Here is a 25,446-nt window from a genome sequence, read left to right as displayed (position 1 = left end):
AATGTTTATTATTGCAGTAAATAGAAGAGCCGGTTGCCCTGAGTGGGGGATGGGGAAACACACAGCTGGGAGGGGGATACAGCTCACCGTCCTGCAGGGAACCTACCCGGATACTGAGCTGCTCCTACAGGATAGGAAGAAAGGGGCTCCAAGAGCTCCCCCATGCCATAGACTGCATAACACATGCCTTGTTACTGACTCCACAAAGCCCTAACACCACATGGAGGGCCAAGGAGATGGCCTGGCTTCTGGGGAGCTCTCACCCATGGATCCTGCCATCCAGCAGGGATTTCTTCACTTGGGTCTCAAGTGACTTCTGCAGAGGAAGACTAGGCCAGAGGCAGGGTTGTCCTGCGTGGGATGAGGGTGGGAAGGAACGAGGATGGGAAGCCACGTTCCCCCCTCAGGCATTTATAAAACTGCTGTCTGATGGGAGGGGCTGGTCTGCAGCAGAACCCGGCTCCCCCAGCCTACAGTGCAAAGACAAGCCTCCGCCTCAGCTGCTGCCCACACAGGGTACATGTAAGATAAGCACTACTGAGCAAGGCCCAGCCCTAGGCAACATAGCCTCCCAGCTCCTGCCCTTTCCTGCAATCCTTTCCCTCTTCTCTGCTCCCTCTTCCCCCTCCTTCTCCTCTCCTCTGCTCCCTCACGGTAGAGCTGCTTCTTCCTTCATTTTCCTGCTTCCAGTCCTCACCTTCCCACTCAGGAAACTGCCTCTTACTGTGTCACTGCCATTCAACCCATCACACGCAAGAGGGGGCCAGCAATTGCCCCCCTACCCCCCGACCCACACTACAGCCGGCTTATTGCATCTACCTCACAAGGCAGTTTGGGGGAATAAAAGAAACCCAGAATGACACACATGGCAAGCCATGTAACTACAAGGACCAGTGAATCTGGTGGAGAAAGGCCATCTTTGCTAAGGATTCAGCACATTGTCCTTTCAACTGAGGGCTGAGAAGACTCCCAGGATAATGCAAAAGCCCCAGTGGCTCCACTGGTAAAACCAGCACAGACCAGCCCTGACATTCCTGATACAGCGCCTGCTGTAAAATACCAGCAGCATTTGGGATTGAGGACCCTCTGACCTCTCTCCAGAAAGAAGCCAACAGGGCACAACCCCATTTCTTTCTCTGTGGGGTCACCTTGGAGGGATGGGCAGTGACACAAACTGCAACCCTGCCCTCGTTTTCCCCCCATGGCCATTGTGATACTGCACAGCAGGCCTCCCCACTAAGCAGGGCCTCAAGTCAGTCTCAGTCTCCAGGCCAGCTCCCTTCTGGGCAGACACACAGAAACAGGCCTGAATGCACCCGGCCTGCTGGGAAAGGGAATGAGCTGGGACTGTCAAACTCATTTCACTCCTGGCCTCAAGCTGCAAGTGACCATGGTGCCAGAGGTGAAGGTAAGTCCCCGTCCCTGTCCCCTTATCTGTGCTGGGGCTGTACAGAGGTTTGAGATTAACTCCTGAGGGTCCTAATACTGAAACCAACAGCATGATGCTCGACAAGGGACTAAGCACAGCAGGTGCAGGCTGGCATGTGTGAAGCAGGGAGTGAACGAGCTCCAGCCCCCACCCCCGTTCAGTCCTTCTTGAAGGCCATGGTGTAGAGGTTGCTATAGTTGGCCCTGGTGTACACAGGCTCTGGGCTGTAGCGGTATGAATTTTTGCTCACCCTCCTGGTGCTGAGCCCCTCCCTATAGGGGGAGAAGGCAGATTTGCGGGTCATGGGGTGGTCGGGCTCGAAGGTTGGGCTCCGCTGTAGAGCCTGGCGCTGGAAGGAGCTCGGCTGCAGGAAGAAGGGATCCTCCAGCCCCAGGAAGGAGAGGGGATTGTGAGCTCGGTTGGCTCGCCAGTTTCCTCTCAGCTGGGATTTCTCCAGGGATGGGGAAGCCACAGGCCTGGAGCCCTCCTGACTTCGGTGTTGCTCAGGAGTGGGATCATTCTCATGCGCCGTCTCCTCTTTCTTTGCCAGCAGCCTGGGGAGCTGAACAGCAAGAGAACACGTGTTAACACCCTGCCTGCCTATGGGTGGCCTGAAGCACCGCCCTGCCCCTTGGCCAATGGCTGCCAGAGGGACATCTGAGTACGGAGGAAACTGCATTTAGCTCCTGTCTGCTCTGCACCATAACTAAAGGGGTCCTGACACTTACAAAAAGAGTTGCGGTTTGCCCCCGGGTCTGGCCAGAAACCACTGCCGCACTGTCCCCACCCCAGAGGTGGCTGCATTTTAATGGCTCGGCATGTGCAGAAAGATGCTATGGAAATAACCAGAGGAAGGGCATGTCTGGCCTTCCATCCTCTGCCCTAGGTCCCCATTGGCATTTGGCTGAACCCCCCTGTTCATTCCCAGAGAGGGGGAGGAAACCCACCCTGCTCCAGACCTGCCCTGTGAGGCCCAGCCTCCCCATGCCCTCAGTGGGTGCAGAGTGTGAGGGGGCTGCATGAGCCTCAGCCCAAAGAGGCCTCCATCTGGACCATTCTGCTCAGAGGGAATTAATCCCTTTAGCTAAATCCCCACGCGCTGGGCAGGGATGAGCAGGCTTCACTGCAGCTCTTACACACCGAGTTCAACCAAACCTGGCAGGAATAAAAGGGCTAGGAGGGGGCTGCAGAGCTAGCGCAGTGGCCTCGGGGGGTAAGGAATGCCAAGACTGCAAAGCATGGCCCCCACAGATGCCCTCCCTGGCCTTTAGCATCCTCCCTGCTTCCCCTGCAGGAGACGGGGCAGCAGGACCAGCCGCACCAAACTCATTCTCTGCTCAGTGGGGGACCCTGTGGGGTTAGCTTCCCCCCCACCATCCCACACATTTCTGCTTCAGACTGGAGCCAAGAAGCCTCCCTGCCCCCTCCCCACAAGTGACTGCTCCCAGATCTAGGAGGTCATGCTGTTCATCCTGGGACAGCATACCAAAGGGACAGTGGCGCACTGGCCAAAGGGCCCAGGCTGGCCCTCAGGACCAACTCAGGTCTGGAGATACTGCAGCGCTAGTAGGCCCAGACCTGCTGTCAGGCTCCAGGGGACCTTCAGCTGACCTACCCCTCCCCTTCAGGCTCCAGGGGACTCTTCTCTCCTTGGGCCGGAGGCTCCAGAGGACCAGACCTACTCCCCTACAGCCCTGCTCAATCACCAGGGGACAGGCTGCTGCAGAGGCTGGGAGATGCAGTGATCAGCTAGAGGAGCAGAGCTAGGTTCTCTAAACAGTTGATTCTGATTTGTCTCTCCAGCCATGTGGGCGCTGGACCCCGGGTTAGGGTCCCTTAGCTCGGGTTGTCTCTCACTGTCCAGATGAAGGATGTATTAGGTCAGGTTGTTCTGGTCTCGGCTGCTTCTGGGATTTTCACTGCAAGGCTTTTCCAAAGGCCTGCTGGCCTCAGGGGGCAGACCCCAGGGGGCTGAGGGTTCCCCACCTAGCTTGTGTGCTCAAAGACAGAGGGCCAACGCTGCCCAGGGATGGGGAGGTACACAAGTAAAGCCTCCCAAAGACAGGACCAGGTTGGCCCCTAGACCCAGCCCTACTCCATCCCCAGTCAGGATCCACCCTGCATGTAACATGCAAGGAGGGTGTCTGCTGCCTGGACTCCCAAGTGGAGTCTGGCCCAGGCACCAGACTGAGCCCCAGACACAGCAGGGTGATTGGTTCAATGCTGGGGCTGGTCCCCTTCGCCATCTTGGCTTCTTTGCTCCAAGCCAGGCTGCCGAGCTGCCCAGAAGGTGACCAGTCCCAGGACAGCGAGTGCTGCAGCCGTGGGAGCAGGGACCCAGAGCCAGGTGCCTCAGTGCGACAGGAAGAGTCAGGGTCAGATGCCCTGGGGAGCAGTGCTCAGGGGGGTGACATCAAGGCACTGAGGCTTTTCCTGACTGCTGAGCCAGCCCAAGGGGTCTGTCGACAGGGAGGCAGTTCTGGCTGGATTCCTAGGAGCTACTGGGACCGACGTAAGGAGGAGCCAGTGCTTTTGCTGGGCTGGTGTTTGAAAGAACCCACCTCCCCACCCCACCACTCTGCAAAGATGGCCCCTCCCTGCCAGGCACCTGCTCCCTTCACTCTGCAGAAAGAGCGCTAGGAGGAGACTGCAGAGCGTCCCCTGCCACCAGGCAAGGGCCTCTCCCCAATCCTCATCCCTCCCACCCTTTGAGGCAGTGGCATTTTGTGTCGTAAGTATAGTGCACACTGGAGAATGATGGGACCCCAGGCCCACACGGGAATGCCCCCCATTCCAGGGGACCCCTGCATGCAGGTGACTGCCTTGTCCATGGACTATTACTGACACAGTTATAAACACCGACCAGCTAAGTAGGTGCCAGACACCAGTCCTCCCAGTGGGGCTCTGCACCAGGAGCGGCTCGGGGGACCTCGAGTCTTTATTCACCACCACACTGATCTGACAATACTGCCTGCTCCTCAATGGGCCCCTCTCCCTGCCCCTCCCAATCTCTATCTTCTATCCCTCACAAAGCCCTGTATCCTCGAGGCTACTCAGACCTTACACCCACCACGGAGCTGGGGCTCCTGGCCATTCCTGCCGCACAAAGCGGAAAAGCCTGCAGCTGAAGCCAGCAGCTGAGAACTCAACTCCAGACAGATCCCCAGGGGTTGGGCAGTGGAGCCCAGTGGGCAGTCTGCATCTCCATGGATACATGATTAATGGGCTGAGAGCCCTGGCTCAGGCAGGGGGAGGGAGGGAGAGAGGGAGGCAGGAATCAGCTGGAGGGGAGGTGGGTCACTCCCTGAACTTTCACCTTGCCAGGAATTTCTGGTCACAGACCCAAACTCTCTCAGCTGGGATTTCCTAGGACAGTCCACGTGAGCAGCGCTCCAGGGGCCTGGCTGCATCAGTCTGGTGAATGGAAGGACAGACCCCACATGCAGTATGGGGCTTTTGGGACAGTCAATCTGAGAGGCCACGTTAGCTAAGGGGTGTGACTGAGCACTTGGCTGTGCATCTCACAGCTGACTGGCAGTAGCCCCTGCTTTGAGGCTCCAGACAACGGTCTCCAGGGACCCTCAATCATGACTTTGGCTTCACAGGAGGAAGGGGGCAAAGGACTGGACTGGCAGGGCGGCTGCAGGTCAGGACTGAAGGGCACTGGCACAGCTGGGTGTGAGGCGGCTAAGACTGGGGTACATCAACAGGGCACCCCTCTGCACCATGGCCCATGTAAGCAAAGCCAAGAGTCCATCGCTTCCCCAAGCCCAGGGAGTACCCCTTAGCCCCTTCCCCCGGACTGCCCCATTCTGAGCTGAAGGAGGCATCTCTAACATGGCCCAAAGGAACCCCAGACTGGCAGTGAGTCTGGTGCTGTAGGAGCCCTTGATAGGATTCCCAGCAGGGAGGGGCTCCAGCCAGAGGTGGAGGAAGATACAAGCCCCAGGCCAGAAGAGGCTGATCCTGGCCAAGCGTGTCTTGCCTTCACACTGCAGCGCAGGAAGGGAGCTCTCAGAGGAAGGGATAAACTCACCTGCACGTAGTGGGACAGGGTCTCCACCATGCTCCCGGTAACAGTGCGTAGGGCATCCCCCAGAGCACCCACCTTCTCTCTGGCTATGGAAGCTGCCTTGCGAGGGGTGAGTTGGAGCAGCTCCCCAGCTGTCCCCCAGGCAGCAGAGGGGACCCTCTTCACGTTGGAGACGGTGGAGAGATAGGCAGTTTGTAGGTTCTGGGCCATGCTGCCCAGGAGGCTTGGAGTCTTGGCAACCTCAGCCATCTGCAAAGAAAAATATGCCCAGCCCTTCTGGTAAGTGCCAGGCATGGCCCATGCTGGGGGGCAGCAGGCCCCATCTCTGTCCTGCAGCCCTGTCATTCCCTTTGAGTGCCCCAGCTCCCAGAAGCCCAAAGACTGAACAGATGATTCAGAGCCAGAGCCATTGGCCTTAGGCTGAGCAGCTTGCACTGGGGCTTTATCCTGTCCTCCCTCGCCCAACCCCCCAGGCCTCCAGAGACAAGACAAGCCTGCGCCGCCCCCCCCCCCCAGCTATTTGGTTCAAGGCTGTATTTCCGGCGGAAGTTTGTCCAACTCCCCTAGTTGTACTGAGAGTGGGGAGGGCAAAGGTGCAGGGCCCTCACTTCCCTTCTTCCTTGTCCCAGCAGACCTCCTACTAGAGGAAAGTTTCCACTCAGCCATTTCCAGCGCTTAATCTCTGGGCCAGGTTCTCGGTCCTGGTCCGGCAGCACAAAGCAGCTGTGAAGCCAGTGATTCTAGCCTCCCAAGGATTCCCCTGCAGAGTGACCTCATCCCTAGGTGTCAGAGCTTCACTAGTAGTGGCTCTATGCCACCCTCTGTGCCCAGTGCAAGGCCCTGGGCCCCCTTGGGCAAAGAGCGGCGTAGCAGGGCATCCCTACTCACCAGCTAGCCCTGGCTGCTGGAACTGCCCCCTAGGGCTGTGGGCCGAAAACTGGAAGTTTGTTGCAGTGAGGGGTGGGGAGCAGGGGAAGCTGCTCAAACACAGCTCAGCCAGGCCAGAGACTCCAGGCCTCTGCATCTGACAGGCCTGGAGGCTGCCAACTCCCTTTTCAAGGGTAGTGGCTGTAGGACAGGGGCCTCTTCAGAGTCTCGACCAATTGAGGGAGGCTAAAGACCATCACTTCCTGCCCCTCCGCCAGAGCTTCCAAACCCTCAGCTTGCAACAGCCATCTCCACACCTCCACCTGGGAAGGCACAAGCAGAGGGGACCCTCGAGAGCTGCCCAAGCCTGTTTCTTGGGAATAAAGACCAAGTGGCTGAGGGGCACAGGGAGCATGGCCCATTGGATCAGTGGCTTCTAAATAGAACTGTTTCCCTTCATGTGGCAGTGTTGTCTAGCAGTTATTGCAGGGGCCTGGAAGCCAGGACTCTGAGCTCTGCTACTGATTCCCTCTACAGCCTTGGGAGAATCACGCCTTTCCCTCCCTCACCTCCTCCTCTATACCTGATCCCTGACCGTAGTAAGGGCCACAACTGCTGCCTTGGCCACTGGACAGGACCTGCAGGGGGCTTTGTAAAGATTCCCTCGCTGACCCATCAGAGCAGGTGTGCTCGCTGCTCTGCCCCTCTCTGTACCTCACTTTCTTTGGTTTCTTCTTTCTCCAGCTCTTCCTTCTCTTGCTCCTGTTCTGGCTCCTTACTTTGCTCCTTGCTCAGCCAACCAACTGCTGCATTCTGCACATCACACAGGACCTGCTGGGCCTTGGCCGTGCTCTGCCTGGCCACGGCACCCTGCAGTGAGAGAGAGCAGAGAGCCCCTGCTCACAGGTCGGACCTCACCAGGGCCACCATGGAGCAGGGTGGCTGCTGCATTGTGGCTGCACTCGGGATTTCTTGACTGCATCCCTTGTGCTTGTCACTGGCTCCTGAATCCAGGTATTTCTGCAGCCCACCATGGCAATGCATGATGGCCAGCACAAGGCTGATAAGTCAGAGTTCACTGCCCCTTGCCAGGGCTCCAGATTCCCACAGCAAAGCGGAGTGTACACGGGGAGCCTGCGGGCCAGCATAAAGGGAGGGGGAGCTGCACTAACACACAGCACAGCACAGGACCTTTCCATGCGAGGGCCTAACTGTGCTTCATGCTGGGCAAGCCAGCCCCGATCCACACCTGTTCCAACCTGCGCATGGGGGACAGTGCTGCTGACCCAGCGCTGATGGAGCTGCGAGGCTAGGCCCGTTGATGCTTTGCAGGCTCAGGTACTACAGTGAGGAGATGAACGCTAAGGGGAAAGCCAAGCAATAAATCTGTTAAAATGCCAACATTTCCCCTGTCAGCCTCCCGCCCCCTAGAGCTGAGGGACACACAGGGAACCCTCACCCACCACTGACATGCTGCCTCATCTAGGTGCAAAGCAGCAGCTGTTTAACTGATCCATAACAAAGGTGCACACCAGTTTAGGACAGAAAGTAAAGAGAATTCCAGAGCCATTAAAAACCACAGGGGGGATTTGGCGAGCCGAGATGCAATTACCCTGGATAGAATTTGGCCAGAGCACAGGGGTCAAAACCCTAACTCTTTCCAAAAGTGACTTTAGATCTTTAATCACCACAAGTGGCCCAGACCTTGGAGTTAGGTACCCTCCGATTCTCTCCCCTCACATCACTCTGCGCAGCACAGCACCCCTCATGTCACACTGGAGCACTGTGGTCAAGAGAGTCCTCTAACGAGTCACTCACACCCCATCCCTTGCAGCAGCTCCATGGTCCTTGGTGGTCTCCCAGCCAACCAGGCCAGCTCTGTTTAGCTTGGGAGCTCTAATCGGAATGAGTGGTTCGCAGGATCCATTCTGCGTCAGTGCTGTAATTGTAATGGGATGTCCAAGGGTCAGAGAACAGAGACACACATGGGAAGAAATCCCAAAGGCAGCAGGGGACTGTGGGTTCTGGCGGGGCTGGGGGTGGTTTCCAACCCCAGGGGAGCAGAGTGGCGAGACGGTGGGTTGGAGGCGGGCTTTTTACTCCTGATTTTATCTGTGCCTCCACTGGGGCCTTTTGCTTTGGGAAGGATGTTATGTCAAGATCATTAATTAACCGTCTAAATTTAGAGCCAGTTAAAAATAATCCAGCCTGCTAGCTTGGTGGGGGCCTTGTGTGCGCTGATGCCACAGAAATTATAAGGGGCCAGGACCCTGCCTGCCTTGGAGGGAGAGTGAGCAGCTAGCAGCAAAGCATGAGCCAAAGAGCCACTTGGTTCTTCCCATGGAGCAAGTGAAGAGAAATATATTCACAACAGCAATACCCAATGTCCTGATCTCCACCAAGCGTGAGGCCCTGAAATGTACTGGCTTAGCTCCTAGACGGGGCAGTGGTGGATGGGCCTAAACAGTTAGAATAGGACGTTGGGTGGCAGGACGCCTGGGTTCTGTTCCTGACATGAACTTGCTGTGACCTTGGTGACTTGGGCCACTGTGTCTCAGTTTCTCCTCAGTGAAATGAGGATAAAACCCCGTTCTACCCTGCTGAGAGGCTTAACTGAGTAGGGTGTGTAAACCACTCGGAGAGCCTTAGAGACAGAAATAGACAGATGCCAAGATGAGAAGAGCATAGGATAATTTAGTATTACTACTTATGTTTACTTCCCTGTCTCTGTGCTAGCATCCTTCAGTACGGTTCAGGAGATGGGGATTGTGCAGTAACTGCTGCTACACCAGCAGGCGGCCCCAAAGCACTGATTCTGTCTAGGTCCTCCATTAAACATTGGCTGTCGTTCGTGTGGCTTGGGATCCAGACTTTCATAGGTCCAAGGGGCTATCAGCCCACGTTTTATGGCAGATCAGTCCTGGCACTAAGCTGCTGCCAGGGTCCCCAGGAGTTCCCCTTAGCTGTGCTGTGCAGGGGCACTCACCAAGCCTGGAAACCATGTGGTCAGCTCCTGCCCTCCGGCTTTAGTGCGCTGGATGGTTCTGGCTGACTGCTGGTAGGCGCGGTGGGAGATGGTGCTGGCCAAAGCACCGATCCTGGTGAAGATGCCAGGCTGTGGCTGGGAGGGCGTCACTTCAGATCCATGCACCCTTGTGGGCTCATGAGCTACAGGCAAAGAGGCAGAGCCAACTGGGAACGGGCATGAAACTAGTATGGGGAGAGGTGGGAACAGGACATGTGGCCTGGGATTCACCTGACTAGCTCTGCACCCTCTTTCCATGGGAGACTTGGCATGGAACTGCTCTCCTGGGATCTCTGGGGGTGGAATTCTAGTGGTGCACAGAAGCAGGTCTCTGCATTGGGACTGCCCTGCTACCCAGCTGTACAACAAAGCCCCATACAGCCCTGTTCAGCGCCTGGCACCCTAGGGCTTTCATTTCAGAAGCCTCTTTTTCAGCCCTCCATGCCTCCCCCTCAGCTCCAACGACCCAGCCAAGTGGTGCACCTTGCTGAGGAATAATCAGCCCCCTTCTCTCTTCTTTCGGGCTCCATCTGCAGGAGGCATCTGACCAGGGTGACAGCGCCACCTTGTGGAAAGCTCAGCAGCTGGCTCCCTGAGAACTGGTTGGTTGCAGGAGGCAGATCATACCTGTGTTTAAAGGGCCCATCATGTGGGGCCCCTCGCATAGGCAGAATTGCTGGGCCATTTACTGTGTCCGAGGACATAACAAGGAAGAAGGAACAATAACCTGAGAAGAAGGGTATTCACAGGGCCACCCCACCCTCCCTATTGCTACTCAGTACACGGCCAGGGGATCTCCCGAGCAGGCTAGGTGAGAGAGAGGAGGCTCTACCCAACCCCATAAATCCTCACACGTTCCCATGGAGGCATTCGCCAGGCGTGCGGGGAAGACAGCACAAAAGAGACATTCTCCCTTGGTCCTGGCCAGAACCAGCCGTAGTGTAGACAGAGGCTGGAAACGTTGCCAGTGCACCTCAGTCCTGAATGGCAGCAAACTCTGCTAACCTGGTGCTGGAGCCCTCACACTGACCTGCCCAAGCTCTGGACCTCAAACTCCCACCCCACCCCAGTCCTGCGCGTCTGAGCAGAGGCCTGACAAACTCACTGAACTGGGCAGTCTTCACTGTGCTGTGTCCCAGACAAAGGCCACCAGAGCCATTTTTGTGTGAATCAGATTTAAGACCAGGTCTCCCCAAAGGAAAGGCTTCTGGATTAGCACCAAGTGCCCCCCTCCCACTCGCGACGCCATTCATTGATGATTGAGGAGGCAGGATTACCTGGCTCATGCTCCTCTTCTGGCAGGAGAAACTCCACCAGCTTCTCTAGCTGTCCCAGGGCTCCATCTACCCTGGCAGCTGCCATCTGGCTAACCCGGCTGCTCCAGATATATTCTGCTGTGCTCTTGGTCAGCTCATAACCCTCAGCAGTCAGCCCCAAGACCCTGTCCAAGGTGCCAGCTATGGAGTTGCCAATGGTGCTCCTGGCAGTTTGAATGGGGGTGGAGATGGAGTCCTTCAGTTCGGATGCAATCTGCAGGAGAAGAGATGAAGAAGAGACATGCAACATGATTCAGTCACCCAGGTCTCACTGCATGAAGATACAGTGACCAATGGAACCCAAAGCATGGCTGTGTGTGGAGATGGCTCAGAGGCAACCCCACAGGAGAGGAGCATCAGCACCTAGATGGTCTCACTCTGGGTTGAAGGATGCTGAAGGGGATGGAGCACAGGGAGCAGACATGACCCCACTGGTCTGCATGTGTTTAGGAATGACCCTTGGGGGCCCCCCCAAACCCTCACCCCTAACAGTGGATGACTCTCTGGGGCCCCAGGGGAGACCAGTGGCTCCTAGCATGTTACCCTATTAGCCTCAGAAGAGCCCATCACCACCCAGTTATCACACACATGGAATCTGGGAATGAAGTCAATGCCCCCACTGTCCCATGAAAACAGAGCTCTCCCCTGGGAGATTCATGGGGTGGGCAACATCCAGGAATGGATGGGTCCCACGGGGGGGGGGGGGGTGGGAGAGAAGGGCAGGAATGGATGGGTCCCACATGGGTGTGGGTGGTGCCCAGGAATAGATGGGTCCCATAGGCTGATGGGGGAGAGGGGTTGGGTCCATTACTTACTTTCTCCACTGGGTACTGGAGGGCAGGGATCTTCTCCTCCAGGTGATCCAAGCCCCTACAGGCCAGGATGTTGGCAGCTGTGACTGAACCAGACAAAGCCTGGATATTAGCATGGTGGTAGAGGGCTCTGTGCTGCATGGAGGGGAGGTGGATGACTCAGTAGGGGGTTCCCTCTTCTTTGTCAGTGCAGATCCTGATACCCCACCACAAAGCTAGCAAGCACTGTGCTGCAGGGAGGGGTGTAGGTGGCACCGTAGAGGGCACCTTTGCTCTCTGAGTCAGTACTAAACACAACGCCCTAGAGCGGTGCTGAGGCTGGGGGGGGGGGGCGGGGGGTGGTGGGAAGGAGGAGGTACAACGCTTCAGAAGACGACTTAAGTGCAATGCCCTGGAGCCCTCCTCCCTGACACAGGCTGAATGAGTTCGTACTGTTTGTACAGCACTTGGAAGTGCTTGGATGGCGCAGGCAGGCAATATAGTAGAGCGAGTACTGATGGATTCTACCCTCCCTCTGCCGCGTCCCCTGGCGGCTGCATTAGCACCCTCCTGCTCCGCACCTAACCTGATGTGTCCTGGGGAAGTGCAGGAAACACGTGGGTCAGAGGGGACAATCAAAGGGGTGTGGCCAGGTCCCCAGACAGACAGACTACAGCTCCTGCCGGCCTGTGTCATGTTCCCCACTTAGTGCCGCGAGGGTGGGCATTGGGAAAGGTGCCTGGCTGTGTAGCTGAGCTCTGGCTGCAGATTGGATGCATCCAGGGATTTGCTGCACCCTGGCCCCGGCTTGGGCAGTTAGCATTGGGAAAGAGCTGGGAAGGAGCCAGCTGGATGGAGCACTCGGGCCTCGTGCTGAGCTGCTGACTTTGCACTTTCTTTTCCTCCCCTCCCCTGCAAGACTCTCCCCCTCCCCACCATGGGATGGAATCATGGTGATCTGGGAACTGCAGACAGACCTGGGCTTGACCCTTCACTGATTTTCCCACAATTCCTTTCTGGAGATGCTGCAGGGGCTTTTTCTTTGGGGGAGGGAGGCTGGGCTAGAGGGGTGGCCAGGCCCTACTAGCAGGTCTGCCAGGGGGAATCCACAGCTGCCAGGCCCAGACACACTGCTCTGAGGGCCAGGGTGGGTCCTGATGTTCCAGCTGTGTCCTAGGAAGGGACTCTGACTCTGTTGCTGTGTTATAGACACAGGTCTCCAACAGCTTAAACCAGCCCAGGCAAAGCTTGAAGCCCAACCACCTACCTAAGTCTACGTGGGAAATGTTTAGCACATGTACGGGCACTGTTCTCCCTTCATTAACTCAGCACAGGGAGGGCTGACAGAGTCACAAGTGCAAACTGAGGCAGGGTAGTTACGAAACTTGCCCCAGGCAATGGAGTGAGTTGGTGGCAGGGCCAGGCCTAGAACAAGGTGTTCTCAACTCCCAGGCCTGTGCTTTGGCTGCTAGTCAGAATCTCTCCGCTGCAGCCTTCTTTTCTGGCTGCTCCCATGTGCTGACAGTCCCTGGTTCCCACATTCTCCCCGTGCCCCACTCCCCCGCAGCTGGGAAGAATCCAGACTCACACTGAGGCTCCAGTCTGCGCACCACAGGCTCCATGCTCCACACAGCCAACGAGCTGGCCCCCTTGACTCCTCTCTCATAGGCCTCACACACCGATGTCACGAGTGGGTGTACCTCTTTGGTGCTGGTGTATGTCCTCTGAAGGCTTTCGCAGGTTGCGTTCACCACCGGCAGCTGCAAGACCCTCTGCAGCACATTCTCCTGTGCTCAGCAAGAAGGGGACAAATTGGGGGACTGTGTACAAGAGAGAGAGCCCTGTAGGAAACACTTGCTAATACAGGAGCAGGAATCTCAGTGACACCATTTACGTAACAACGGCCACACAGGTCTCCCCCGTCAACTACAACAGTCAGTGTCTCAGCTGCTGCTGCAGCTGTAAGAGGGAACCTGGGGGCTTGTCTTTTGTTTCTTTGCAGCAATCAGGGTTTGGGAGAGGGGAGGAAGATAGGAGAGACGTGTTTATTTAACCTTCCTCTCCTTGCACCCACTGACACTTAACCTTGGGCTCTAGCACATCCTGTCACCATAGTGGTGGGTGAGGTATAAGACCCCGAATAGAACAGAATGGAGGTGAGTGGGACAATCTGTAAAGACACAGTACAGCCCCCTTTAAGGGGCAGCGCTCTCTGCAGAAGAGCCCTTCGACATGCAGCTCACAGGCAGCATGTTGGAAGGCTGGGCACTGCATGCCTCCGTCCATGACCTTGTTTGCACGGGCTCTGCAGTGTGGGGGGTAATAATGCTAATTCCCAGCCAAGAGTCAGTAAGACATTACAGCTGGACAGAGCACTCTGAACTGAAAGCACTGTTAGAACATTGTGTTCATACAAAGCAAGCACTAAAAATCAAGACCTTCCTAGTTAAGTGAAAACACCTTGGCTCTGCCCCTTTATCCCTGGCCCCCATCACCCAGTGCAGTACATGAGTCTGATCAGGACATTAGGAAGTGGAGAGGTTCTCCAATACAACCTCAGTGTGGGAGGAGGAATGGGATAGAGATTGGGCTAATCAAGGCTTGGCAAATGGTGGCTATGAGGCAAGTGCTGCTTCTGGAATGTATGTTGCAGAGTAAGAGGAGATGTTGGAGTTTCCAGTGATCTCCAGGTGGGTGTGGGGGAGGCGAGGAGAGTTTCTGTATTTGGATTGGTGCCCACATATGTCCTGAGCTGACTATAGGTCTGTTCATATAAGAAATATGGTAGTTGATGGCATTTCCAGGGCTAGCAATCACATAACTCTTACACTAAGGCCATCTGAATGGCTCTGGTTCTTTACATTTGTACTGTATTCTCAGCATGGTAGCAGGTTTGTGGTCCATACTGCAAAAGTGGGTAAGGTCAGTCACTGTGCACAGAGATTATTGATATATAGGCAGTTAAACTGTCAAAATTAAGGTTGCTTCTGGACTCTGAACTACTGAGTTTCTAGACTTTAATTTTTTGGGCTTCTTTGGTTTTTTTTGGGGGGAGATGAGGAAGCTGGAGTTTTTAATAACTACAATTTTCTAACCATGTTTAATTTAAACTGATATTTACAATATTGATTGAATCAAAGATTTTGTCTGAGAATTTCTTAATTTTTTTTTTAAGAGAAAGCATTTAAAAACACAGATCTTGCTAAAGATTATCATTGTTTTCTTCCAGCAGACACTGTATATTGCTCTAGTTACAGATCTGTTGCACAGACAATGCAGCCTTGCTCAACGGAACACAATACAGCATAATATTTGAATTAAATACTCCGCTGGCAGCATTAGCAACCCCCTACTCCTCAAGCCAGTCTGATGTTGCTCATACACAGCAGTCTTTGCCTCTCTACCTCTTGCCCACACTCACCTTTGTGCTTCCATTCTGCATTTTCTGGCTCCTGTTTGCTGCCATCATGATACATCAGTCTGCAAAGCAAAGTTCAGAGCCTAGTCAAGGAGCTCCCTGGGCAAACAATGCTGGAAATGGTCTGAGCACTGGTCTGTAGTCAACCCAGTGGCTCTGATGGAGTCTCAAGCTATATGGTATATTATGACGTTTTGCATCCTAGACTGGCAAGGGCAGAGAGCTATGCTGAGGCAGCAAGTGCCTTGGGTGGGTGAGACCTGGTATTGCTTAACAGCAAGCCATCTATCCAATTAAGCAGCAGAATTGGGGATTCCAAGAAGAGTCCCAAATGACCTTCCTCAGCTAAAGAAAGCATCTGCAACACAGGGACTCAAAGATGAGGTTGAGACGCATCAGCAAAGCTGCGGAGTCCAAAATTGCAGTAACGGTCCTGTGAGCCAGGGCTCGTGCATTGAAGAGCTTGGGGGGGGGGGACGACTCAGGATATGAATAGCGGGGGTGCTGAGTCATGATTGAGGTGCAGCAGTACAGCTGTGCAGGGTTGAGGTAGAGGACTGGGTGGGGACTGCAGCAGCATTAGCAGAACTGCGCAAAGAGCCCAGGATAAGAGTAGCAAGAGGTGCAGCAGGTCAGGATTGAGGCACACTGGCAAAGCTGAGGATAATGGTCAGGGCTAGATTAGATGGTGCCATGGTGGGTCAGGATGAAGGAGCATTGGCAGAGCTCAAGAAGGAAAGAGCACAATGCATTCACGCTGTGCCAGCTCTGGAGAACACAGAAAGCAGACACACTCCACCTACTCAGGAGCACAGCCCAGTGCTAGTTCAGATACAGATTCCAAGACACCTCAATGCCACGTCTAATGCATTGCAACAGCACAATGCATGCTCCACCCACTGTGGCCAATGCATCCCAAAGCCATCTCAGGAAGGAGCCTATTTCAATCTCCAAAACCCTAATGCCACCTCAGGGGCATCCCTTCGGACACCCCTTATTGCCACTTCCAGCACAGATTCCTTCTTTCCCAGCCCAATTAAATGCAGAACCATTAAGCAGAACTGCTTCGCTAGCTGTCCCCTGCCCCTTCCCTCCCCAGCATTAGAGAGACTGTACACTAGGCATATGCCTGCTGTTGGGTACTCACAGAGCAGCAGTCAGATGCTGTCCTCAGCAGGGTGCCAGGAGCTGAGAGCGTCTGGTCATGCTATCCCCAGAGCAGATCCTCTGACTAAGATGCAGCTTACCCCAGACGGTACCACCTCAAAGCCCCACCTCCTAGCCGCACAGGCCAAGGAGTCTGCAAGTTGCCGTGGTAACATGACAAATGGCTCCCTCGGCCATACCAAATTCAAAACAGATGATTGCATGACCAGTCTGGAAAACGCCCCTGCCCAGTCTCATTGCAGATCCTAGGAACTGAGACACAGGACCTGTATCTAACCCGACTCTATCAAAATAATGTAACAAACAGGGAGAGAAAAATCCCTTGACATTAACACTCAATGGAACCATGAGCAATAGGCAGCCTCGGGGCAGTCAGGAAGAATAAGTCTTGTTTGCCAGCCCAGGTGGCTCTCACTGGCAGAGTGACGATGTTGGTGGATGGATGGAGTGCAATAGGGCTCGCATATTTAGGACTGAGACTGTAGCTCAAAAATCTTACTTGAAAACTTAGTTCATTGGACAAAGACACTGCTGTGTGGACTGAAAACAGGCTGTAAAGGAGAAAGGTAAAAGGGATGTATTAAGTTGGGAGAGGGGTATAGTGGGGAGTACAGAGATTGCAGTTACGATTGGATTTATTTAACTTCAGTTGGAAGTGTCACATCAGCACCATTCAGAGAGACCGAGATGGAAGGAGTGGTGAATGCCAGAGGACAGAGAAATAATGCAAAGGGCCCTCGTGAGGTGAGAAGCCCAGAGGTACTTAACGGGAGGGAGGAATCCAGGGGTCGGTAATGGCTGAAAGACACTGGTTGTTTGCAGACATGATACTAGGGTGTCTTGAAACAGCCAGCAGCAGATGGGCAGGGGAAGCACCTTGCCACCATAGTAGAAAGCCCTCTACTTGCTGAGTGGCTGCTTCATGCTTCCAGCTCCCCCAGCCCAGCAGATGGGGAATGACAGTGCAGGTCCTTGAATACCCAGAGCTTCACAGCCTCCCTCAAAATGGATAATGAGGGAGGTTTGAATCAGACACACACAGAAACCCTGCTGACCCACTCACCCTCCCACCTTGCTTTGGTGGTATGGGGAGCAAGTTCCTAGCAAAAATATTCCCAGGCAGACAGGGGCATGGGGGACTCAGAGGTTGAGCCTTGAGGAAGACATATTCCCCATACCAAAGAAGGTAGAGCGCACAGGGAGCAACCTGCCCCCCAGCCCCACACGCACACCTCAAGCTGCATGAGGCTGGCACTTCTACCTTCCTGGTTAAGCTCCTCATGCCATGGAGGTGAAAAGGGAAAGGCAGCATAACCCTGTATAAACTTTCCAGGCCATCCCTGTGATGAGTCACTGCTCTCCAGACAGCAGGGCAAAGGACAGCAGCTGCTCCAGAGCTGCAGAGCATGTATTTGGCAATGGGCTTCCTGCTGGATCTTGCTAGCCTTAAGTAAAAGAATAACTGACCTGAACAGGACGGGGAAGCGTGTGGCTGAGTCTCCCTCCCTGTTGGCCTTAGCTGGGAATTAAGACACAACACAACCTCTGCCCTGCTAAATGTCTTCATTTCATATCCCTCTCTGTCCTAGTGCAGGGAAAAGGCCACTCCAGCACTGTCCTGGCCCTCTGTCCATCCCAGCCCTGCTGCAGCACAAAGGCCTCATCAAAACTTCCCCACTACTATCTGTTCTCAGACCACTGCCCCTCTCCAGCTAGCCAGGCATGGCACAGGAAACATCTCTACTTCTGTAGACAATGGCTAAAGCTCACATAACTGACTAGGATCAGCAACCTGGAGCCTTTAGGAGCTTAGCGTCTCCAAGTCTGCTACACACCCACTAATAGTGCAGGGGGAAAGGGTTGAGCCAGATCTCAGGGGACACTGGGATTACGGATATTGTAAAATTTCTCAAGGATCACCTGGCTGCTGGTGATTCAGTAGTGGAGGAACCTCTCTTTCTAAATCAGCACTGAACTCAATTCCTTGCATTTTGTTCAAGGGCACCATGCTGCTGGAGGTGCCATTTTCAAGCTGTGTGTGACTCCTTGTGTTAGCAGCCAGGGCTCACTTAAGGCCCACTTATTACACTGTGCCCCATCTCCCATTGCAATTGGCAAAGTTATTCTTCATTCCTGGTCCTAAACGGTTGTGTGTTATTAAACAGCTGCTGCAGTTCCCCCTAGAACTCTGGGACCCTTCTGGGTGAAGGGCAGCATATACACAGAAGATACTAAGCACCTACTGATGACAGTAGAGCTGCCTGTGTTGGACAGAAGGCCTCCAGCCCTCAGGACCTGCTCAGTGGCAGTAGGTCAGATCTATTTCAATTTCACATAGACCATCTCACAGAATTTGCCTTGGTGCATTTCGTTATCCAAGATGTCAAGCACCTGGAGCATATTTGCTCCCCCAACTCCTTTCCAAATGAAATCATGCTCATTTCAATCCTGAGGAGTGTGGCTGACCTTCCCCCTTCCCAGTGCTCCGAAGAGGAAAGGTCTGTAATCCAGCTGCACGCATAGGCAGCACATCTCTGCTGATTCAACCTTCAGCCACCTCCTTTGCACATAACCCTGAAACAGACACAGATTCAAACTCGCTTCAGTTTATTAGTTGTGTTTCCCTAGACAATGTACAGCAGCAGCAGCCCTTATTCCAGAAGCCTGGAGGAGGCTGACCTAAAGAATTCTCTCCTTTTGGTTAATTCTCCAGCTTTCGTTATATTAAGCTAAATTAAATACATTAAACCCATAGATTCCTGCTTGCTGGGGGAACCACAAGTATTAGCTTCTAAAATCCACTGACCTGCTTAAGGAAAGGACTAAGACAGGCCTGTTGGAATCCCACAGCAGTGAGCCTGGAAGCCCGAGCATCCTTGTCAGAACCAGGTGGTGGTGTTACAGGTCAGCCCCTGGTGGGGAAAGGCTTTGAGGAGGCAAGCCAGCCTGAAAACCTTTCCTCACTTATCCCCCTTCTCTGTGCAGGAGAGCTTTTTCACTCTTAGGCTGTCTCACCTGGAGTCAGTGTGACTAGGCTGGCCCTTCGACAGTCCCTCTGTACCAGAAAACTGCTGGGAAAGGTCGTAAACTCGCCACCCTGCCCTCCCAGCTGCAGGGAGGAGTGAAGTCTCTGCATTGGTGGGAAGCAGAGATCACAGAACAGGCTCAGACACAGAGAAGGGATCATTTTAGCTCTTGCATCACAAGTAGATTCTACAGGAGCTGAGCCACAGATGCTAATGAAACGGGGATTTCTGTAAAGTCAGTCCCCCTCACCCAAAAGGATGTCAAACAACGTACATCATACACTTTAGAAAACTAGACAGTATTTTCTCCCGGAACCTGTGTAATAATTCAAAGCAACATTCCACCTAGATGACTGGGAGAATGAAAGGGACATTAGAGTGGTAGAACCCACACAAACAGAGAGGTGACATATGAGAAAAATCACTTGTCCTTATCCAAGCAGGTGGCCATGATGGGGTAGACTCTAGAGAGGGTCAGATAAAAGGATTCTCTTCTTGCAGGTGCTTATCAAAGGATTTTGGCATCAGCAAGCCCATCCCAGTCCAAGAGTGTAAGTTCCCTTTTCTGACAACATCCCCTGGCAGTGTCATTCCAGCTCACTCACCAGCAGCCCTGGGGCAGGTTTCTCTCAATAGCATAAGGATTTAAAATTGATATTTGAAAACTTTCAGCAAAACTAAAGCGATATCAGTTCAAAAGCTGCTTCAGAGAGTACAGAAATCACCACCTTCCTGGGATTACAAGGGTTTGGTGTGTGTATCTGGCGGAAGCCTAGTGCTGGTGAATGGTGCCAGATCAGCACCATGGATTTCATGGAGACTGAAATCCTTTGCTTATCCCTGCATGAGCAGCACTGAAGTAAGCTACCTACATACACTGGAAAAAGAGTGTACCTAACCATGACCTGGAAGAACCCTTCTAGAGAGGAATTCAGATTCCATGGCCCAAGCAATCCTTGGCCTTGTATTCTCAACAAGGAGGGCAGATGGAGTGGTGGTTTCTGGGATATAGACATCTATTCACTAGCAACTGGATCCAGTCCCACCAATACATATTCAATGGTGACCACTATATCACCAAACAGGAGCACTCTTCAGTTACTATAAGCCTGGGCTGGATTTGAACCACTGCCTAGAGATGAAAAGCTCCCTATATCCAATTAACAGTCCCCGGGCATCATCCAGTTCCCTCACAGAATTCATGTTTTAATCCAGGCCATTTGAACTACAGTTCCCAAAGCCTTTCTGGTACCAACATGCTTGAATGTATTCAAAAAAGACGAATGATTGTATGAACCCCCGTTGGTGAATTCTGCCTTTCCAGTGTCAGCACCACTCCTTATGGCTTTTTATATAATTTTAGTTGCCTATGCAGCTATTCCACATCTCTATTCAAATACAGGAGACAGCAACATGTCCTTAACTAGCAGCAATTTGTAAAAAGTCTTGATTTCCATGGTTCACAATATTCTTCAGGAATGTTTTGCTCAGTCCTTACACAGCCTCTTCACCATTCTCCTTCATCATGTAGGATGTCACAACACAGGGCAGCTCCTCACCTGAGAGGATATCAGGAAGTAGGAAGAAGTAAAGCTGACTCCTCCAGAAAAAAACACATATGAAGAGCGATTATCAAATGTGTTCATTTTTAAAATACCATCCTGGAATGAAAACGGTCAGAGAAGCAAATCTGCCAGCTCACCGTATGTGATGCTCTCAGATCAGTGCTTCAACTTCATATGTGGACTTGCCACTGTGAGGATCCCCACCAGGGATGAGAGGAGGCCACAGAGCCCAATAACTCCTGGGTTGGTTTTGTAGATTCCCAGCTGGTTCAAAGGACTAGAGAGATCGCAAAGGTTCTTCACTGTGTCTAGCAACAAGGGAGGGTGTTTCCTCAGTGTGCAGTACAGCAGGAGGAGAAAGGGCTGCAACCCATCTGCATGGAAACTGAACAGGTCCTGATCTTGTTTGTCACATTGAGAAGAGTTCTCCTTCCTTGCCTTCTTCCTTTGAGCCTCCTGTTCCATCTGCCAGGAGATCTCATACAAATCCCTGGTCAAATTCATCAGCAGTGAATAGTAATAGCATTTGGTAGCCCAATTCCGCCACTTCTGCTTGTCAATGTCAGGGACGAGTCCAACACTCTTCACCCACAGGACTGTGTCACAGATGAAATACAGGACACGGCTGAGGTTGGAGGCTGTCAGGCAGAGACGGGGCACCAGGTCTGGTAGCTGAGTAGTTCTCCTGGCTGCTACCATGGCATGCACCATGTTCCCCAGTCTGAACACTGCAAGAGAACCCAGAGAAGTTAGCGTGGCTCACTCCCTGTAGGCTGCCATCCAGTTCTGCTTTTCAACAACTAATTGGTCTTCTGGGCCTCGTATATTTAAATATTGTCTTTTCATTTGAGGGTAACTTTGTATTTGCAGAAGCAAGAGGCTGGCAATAGTAGAGCCATGTATAGTAGACAGATACAATACAAGCTTCCCCCATATAGTTTGGTTGATGCACCTCAATACTCACTGGCAGCATCCCCTGCCATTCTAGTCTGGGACATCCACACAGCTCTGCCAATGCCCGCCTGTCTGTCGTGACCTAGAACACCCTCCACTACTCCAGTCCCATTCTGAGGTCTCTTCTGAACGGGTACTACCGATCATGCTAAGTTCTACGGTGTAAGTGAAAGAGCGATACAGACAGACACTCTGCTGTAACCTGAAGAGGATGTAACCCAGCTTCTTGGAAGGAAGGTGCCAGTGTACCAATCCCATTGCACCCCTGAGCTACACCCTTTCTAAATTAGTCTTGAGGGCTAATGATTCACAGTCTGACCAACTTAGAACAACACCTTTCCTCAGGCGCACATTTTTAGGGGAATTATGCTACAGCTAGTTCCCAGCCCACAGGTATCATATATTTCAGTTCACAGCATGGATTACAACAAGCTGGCTTTCACTTACTCCACAGCATTGGCTCTGCCATGTATATTTTGAGCAGTGCTAACCATACAACACAGCAGGTAATAAAGTGAGTGCAAATGCGGTGGGGGAAGGGTGTATCTACTATTCCATGAGTATGCAAAATGAGGTCCTATGATCCGAGGCTGCATGGTAAGTTAACTACTTAAGAGCCGGCACAACTGGCATCTGCTTAGCTGGAGTAAGCAATACGAAGTGGGACCATCCGTCCGGATATGGGGTACTTACATTTGCGGCCAGAGCGCATGCTAGATTCCAACTCCTTGAGCTTCATTATCACCGTCTCTTTGTCAGCCTTATGCTTTAATAAATAGCTAAGCAACATGCATGTGTGTTGAATGGCTCTGGAATGGAAAAAATGAGGAAAATGGTTCACAGGACACAAGGACCAATCACGGGGCTGTGGGGGGGGGGGAGAAGAGAAAGGAACAATTTCTTCCCAAGTTAGGGACTCCCCATGGACCATACCCATGCGACAGCACCGCGAGGTATAAAAATCACATGATATTACTTGTTAGGGTCAGCACTCTACAGCATGCAATGTGAGAAGCAACGCAAATACAGTGTGAACATGACAACGGGAGACCATGCAGCTGAGCAGCAAGCAGCCAATAAAGGGTTTTGTTGGGCACATTCGGTGGCAAGGTAAACGAATACTGCCTGAAATATCCACAGGCAAATAGTGCAAAAATGCTAGCTTGCAGCAAGGCTCTGGGTCTATGAAGGGGCAAAGCCAGTGTCCCTGATGGAACAAGATGCAGATCAGTAGAATTTTTTTTTTCCAGAGTCTGTTATTTGTATTGTGGCCCCAGCAATCATTAAGCAGCAATAGATATCCACGGCAGTAGGTAGAATATGGAGAGATCCCATGGAAGGGGTAAGCTTCATAAATCACCTAACCCACTGCTGAAACCCAGCCAACTCTGGAGTGGAACACAGGAGTTGTATGAGCACACACTAACATTGCACAATTTGGAACTGGAAGTAAAAATCAATGCCTCCAACTGAATCTGGTAGCTTACAAAGGAGAAAGACACAACTGAGTAAAGGAACTGAATTGAAACTGGGGGAAGTTTACAGAAGAACAATCAAGTAACTGGAGATGGATGGTGGCAGGCCGTTGGGGCAAACACCCCTTCATTTGGGGAAAGTACCCAGAGATCAGTAATAGCCACAGGCAGCAAGGACCTGACTTTTACTTTTCATCCAAAGGCTGGTAGCTCCTTGCAGTACAGCACCCCAGCACCGCACTGGGGTTTTGGGTCAGCACTGACTAGGGGGAGCTTGGCTCCTACTGAGCCCCCACACAGCACCCCGGCACCGCGTGGGGTCAGCACTGAGTGGGGAGCAGGCCCCATACTGAGCCCCGCAGCACAGCACCCCCTGGCACTGCGCTGGGGTCAGCACTGAGTGGGGGGAGTGTGCCCCATACTGAATCCACACCCCACAGCACCCCCTGGCACCGCGCTGGGGTCAGCACTGAGTGGGGAGCGTGCCCAATACTGAGCCCCGCACCACACAGCACCCCCTGGCACCGCACTGGGGTCAGCACTGAGTGGGGGGAGCGTGCCTCATATGAGTCCGCACCCCACAGCACCCCCTGGCACCGCGCTGGGGTCAGCACTGAGTGGGGAGCAGGCCCCATACTGAGCCCCGCAGCACAGCACCCCCTGGCACTGCGCTGGGGTCAGCACTGAGTGTGGGGAGAGTGCCCCATAGTGAGCCCCGCACCCCACAGCACCCCCTGGCACCGCACTGGGGTCAGCACTGAGTGGGGGGAGTGTGCCTCATACTGAGTCCGCACCCCACAGCACCCCCTGGCACCGCGCTGGGGTCAGCACTGAGTGGGGGGAGTGTGCCTCATACTGAGTCCGCACCCCACAGCACCCCCTGGCACCGCGCTGGGGTCAGCACTGAGTGGGGGGAGCGTGCCTCATATGAGTCCGCACCCCACAGCACCCCCTGGCACCGCGCTGGGGTCAGCACTGAGTGGGGGGAGCGTGCCTCATATGAGTCCGCACCCCACAGCACCCCCTGGCACCGCGCTGCGGTCAGCACTGAGTGGGGGGAGCGTGCCCCATAGTGAGCCCCGCACCACACAGGACCCCCTGGCACCGCGCTGGGGTCAGCACTGAGTGGGGGGAGCGTGCCCCATAGTGAGCCCCGCACCCCCCAGCACCCCCTGGCACCGCACTGGGGTCAGCACTGAGTGTGGGGAGCGTGCCTCATACTGAGTCCGCACCCCCCAGCACCCCCTGGCACCGCGCTGGGGTCAGCATTGAGTGGGGAGCGTGCCCCATACTGAGCCCCGCACCCCACAGCACCCCCGGCACCGTGCTGGGGTCAGCACTGAGTATGGGGAGAGTGCCCCATAGTGAGCCCTGCACCCCCCAGCACCCCCTGGCACCGCACTGGGGTCAGCACTGAGTGTGGGGAGCGTGCCTCATACTGAGTCCGCACCCCCCAGCACCCCCTGGCACCGCGCTGGGGTCAGCATTGAGTGGGGAGCGTGCCCCATACTGAGCCCCGCACCCCACAGCACCCCCGGCACCGTGCTGGGGTCAGCACTGAGTATGGGGAGAGTGCCCCATAGTGAGCCCCGCACCCCCCAGCACCCCCTGGCACCGCGCTGGGGTCAGCACTGAGTGGGGGAGCGTGCCCCATAGCGAGCCCCGCACCCCCCAGCACCCCCTGGCACCGCGCTGGGGTCAGCATTGAGTGGGGAGCGTGCCTCATACTGAGCCCCGCACCCCACAGCACCCCCGGCACCGTGCTGGGGTCAGCACTGAGTATGGGGAGAGTGCCCCATAGTGAGCCCCGCACCCCCCAGCACCCCCTGGCACCGCGCTGGGGTCAGCACTGAGTATGGGGAGAGTGCCCCATAGTGAGCCCCGCACCCCCCAGCACCCCCTGGCACCGCGCTGGGGTCAGCACTGAGTGGGGGAGCGTGCCCCATAGCGAGCCCCGCACCCCACAGCACCCCCTGGCACCGCGCTGGGGTACTGAGGTCAGGCGCCGGGTCAGGGCTGGCTGCGCGGAGGCCCCGGCAGTGGCTCCCAGCACCGCAGAGCAATCCCCCCTCCCAGCGCTGTCAAGGGAGGCTCGGGTAAACCGCCCGCCCGGCTCGGGGCTGCAGGCGGGACCAGGCAGAGCTGCCGACACACCCCAGCCGCGGCAAGGGCCAAGTTCAGCCCGAGCCCCCGGCCCCGCTCACCGGAAGAGCCGGTCCCGGCCCTGGGTCTGGTTGGTGAAGTTCACAAACGCCTCCATGCTGCCGCGGGGCGGAAGAGAAGCGAAGCCCCCGCAGCCTCCGGCCGTACTCGGGCTACCGAGGCCGCTTCTTACCCCGCCCGCCGCCCGGGACACACAGACAGGCTCCGCCCCATGGAG

General features: G+C 54.5%; 1 protein-coding gene across 6 annotated transcripts; it reads right to left on the bottom strand.

Moving 5' to 3' along the window:
• Positions 1 to 25,377, bottom strand: LOC144271129 (peroxisomal membrane protein 11A-like). 6 transcript variants are annotated; one of them, XM_077828241.1, is made up of 9 exons: positions 25,271 to 25,354; positions 14,883 to 14,941; positions 13,050 to 13,248; positions 11,486 to 11,568; positions 10,632 to 10,884; positions 9,316 to 9,521; positions 7,044 to 7,199; positions 5,466 to 5,711; positions 1 to 1,991 (listed from the first exon to the last, which is right to left on the bottom strand). In XM_077828241.1, the coding sequence occupies exons 2-9, from the start codon at positions 14,928 to 14,930 to the stop codon at positions 1,587 to 1,589; spliced, it is 1,596 nt and encodes a 531-aa protein (XP_077684367.1). In that variant the 5' UTR covers positions 14,931 to 14,941; positions 25,271 to 25,354; the 3' UTR covers positions 1 to 1,586. The 6 variants fall into 6 exon arrangements, with proteins under 6 accessions (XP_077684367.1, XP_077684369.1, XP_077684368.1 ...); XM_077828243.1 differs by having other exon boundaries at positions 9,316 to 9,497; XM_077828242.1 differs by lacking the exon at positions 25,271 to 25,354 and having other exon boundaries at positions 14,883 to 15,311.
• Between the last annotated feature and the right edge of the window lie 69 nt (positions 25,378 to 25,446).

The sequence above is a fragment of the Eretmochelys imbricata genome, chromosome 10 (assembly GCF_965152235.1).
Source record: "Eretmochelys imbricata isolate rEreImb1 chromosome 10, rEreImb1.hap1, whole genome shotgun sequence".
NCBI lineage: Eukaryota > Metazoa > Chordata > Testudines > Cheloniidae > Eretmochelys > Eretmochelys imbricata.
Note: the sequence above shows the minus strand (reverse complement) of the source record. Positions and strands in the feature narration are given on the sequence as shown.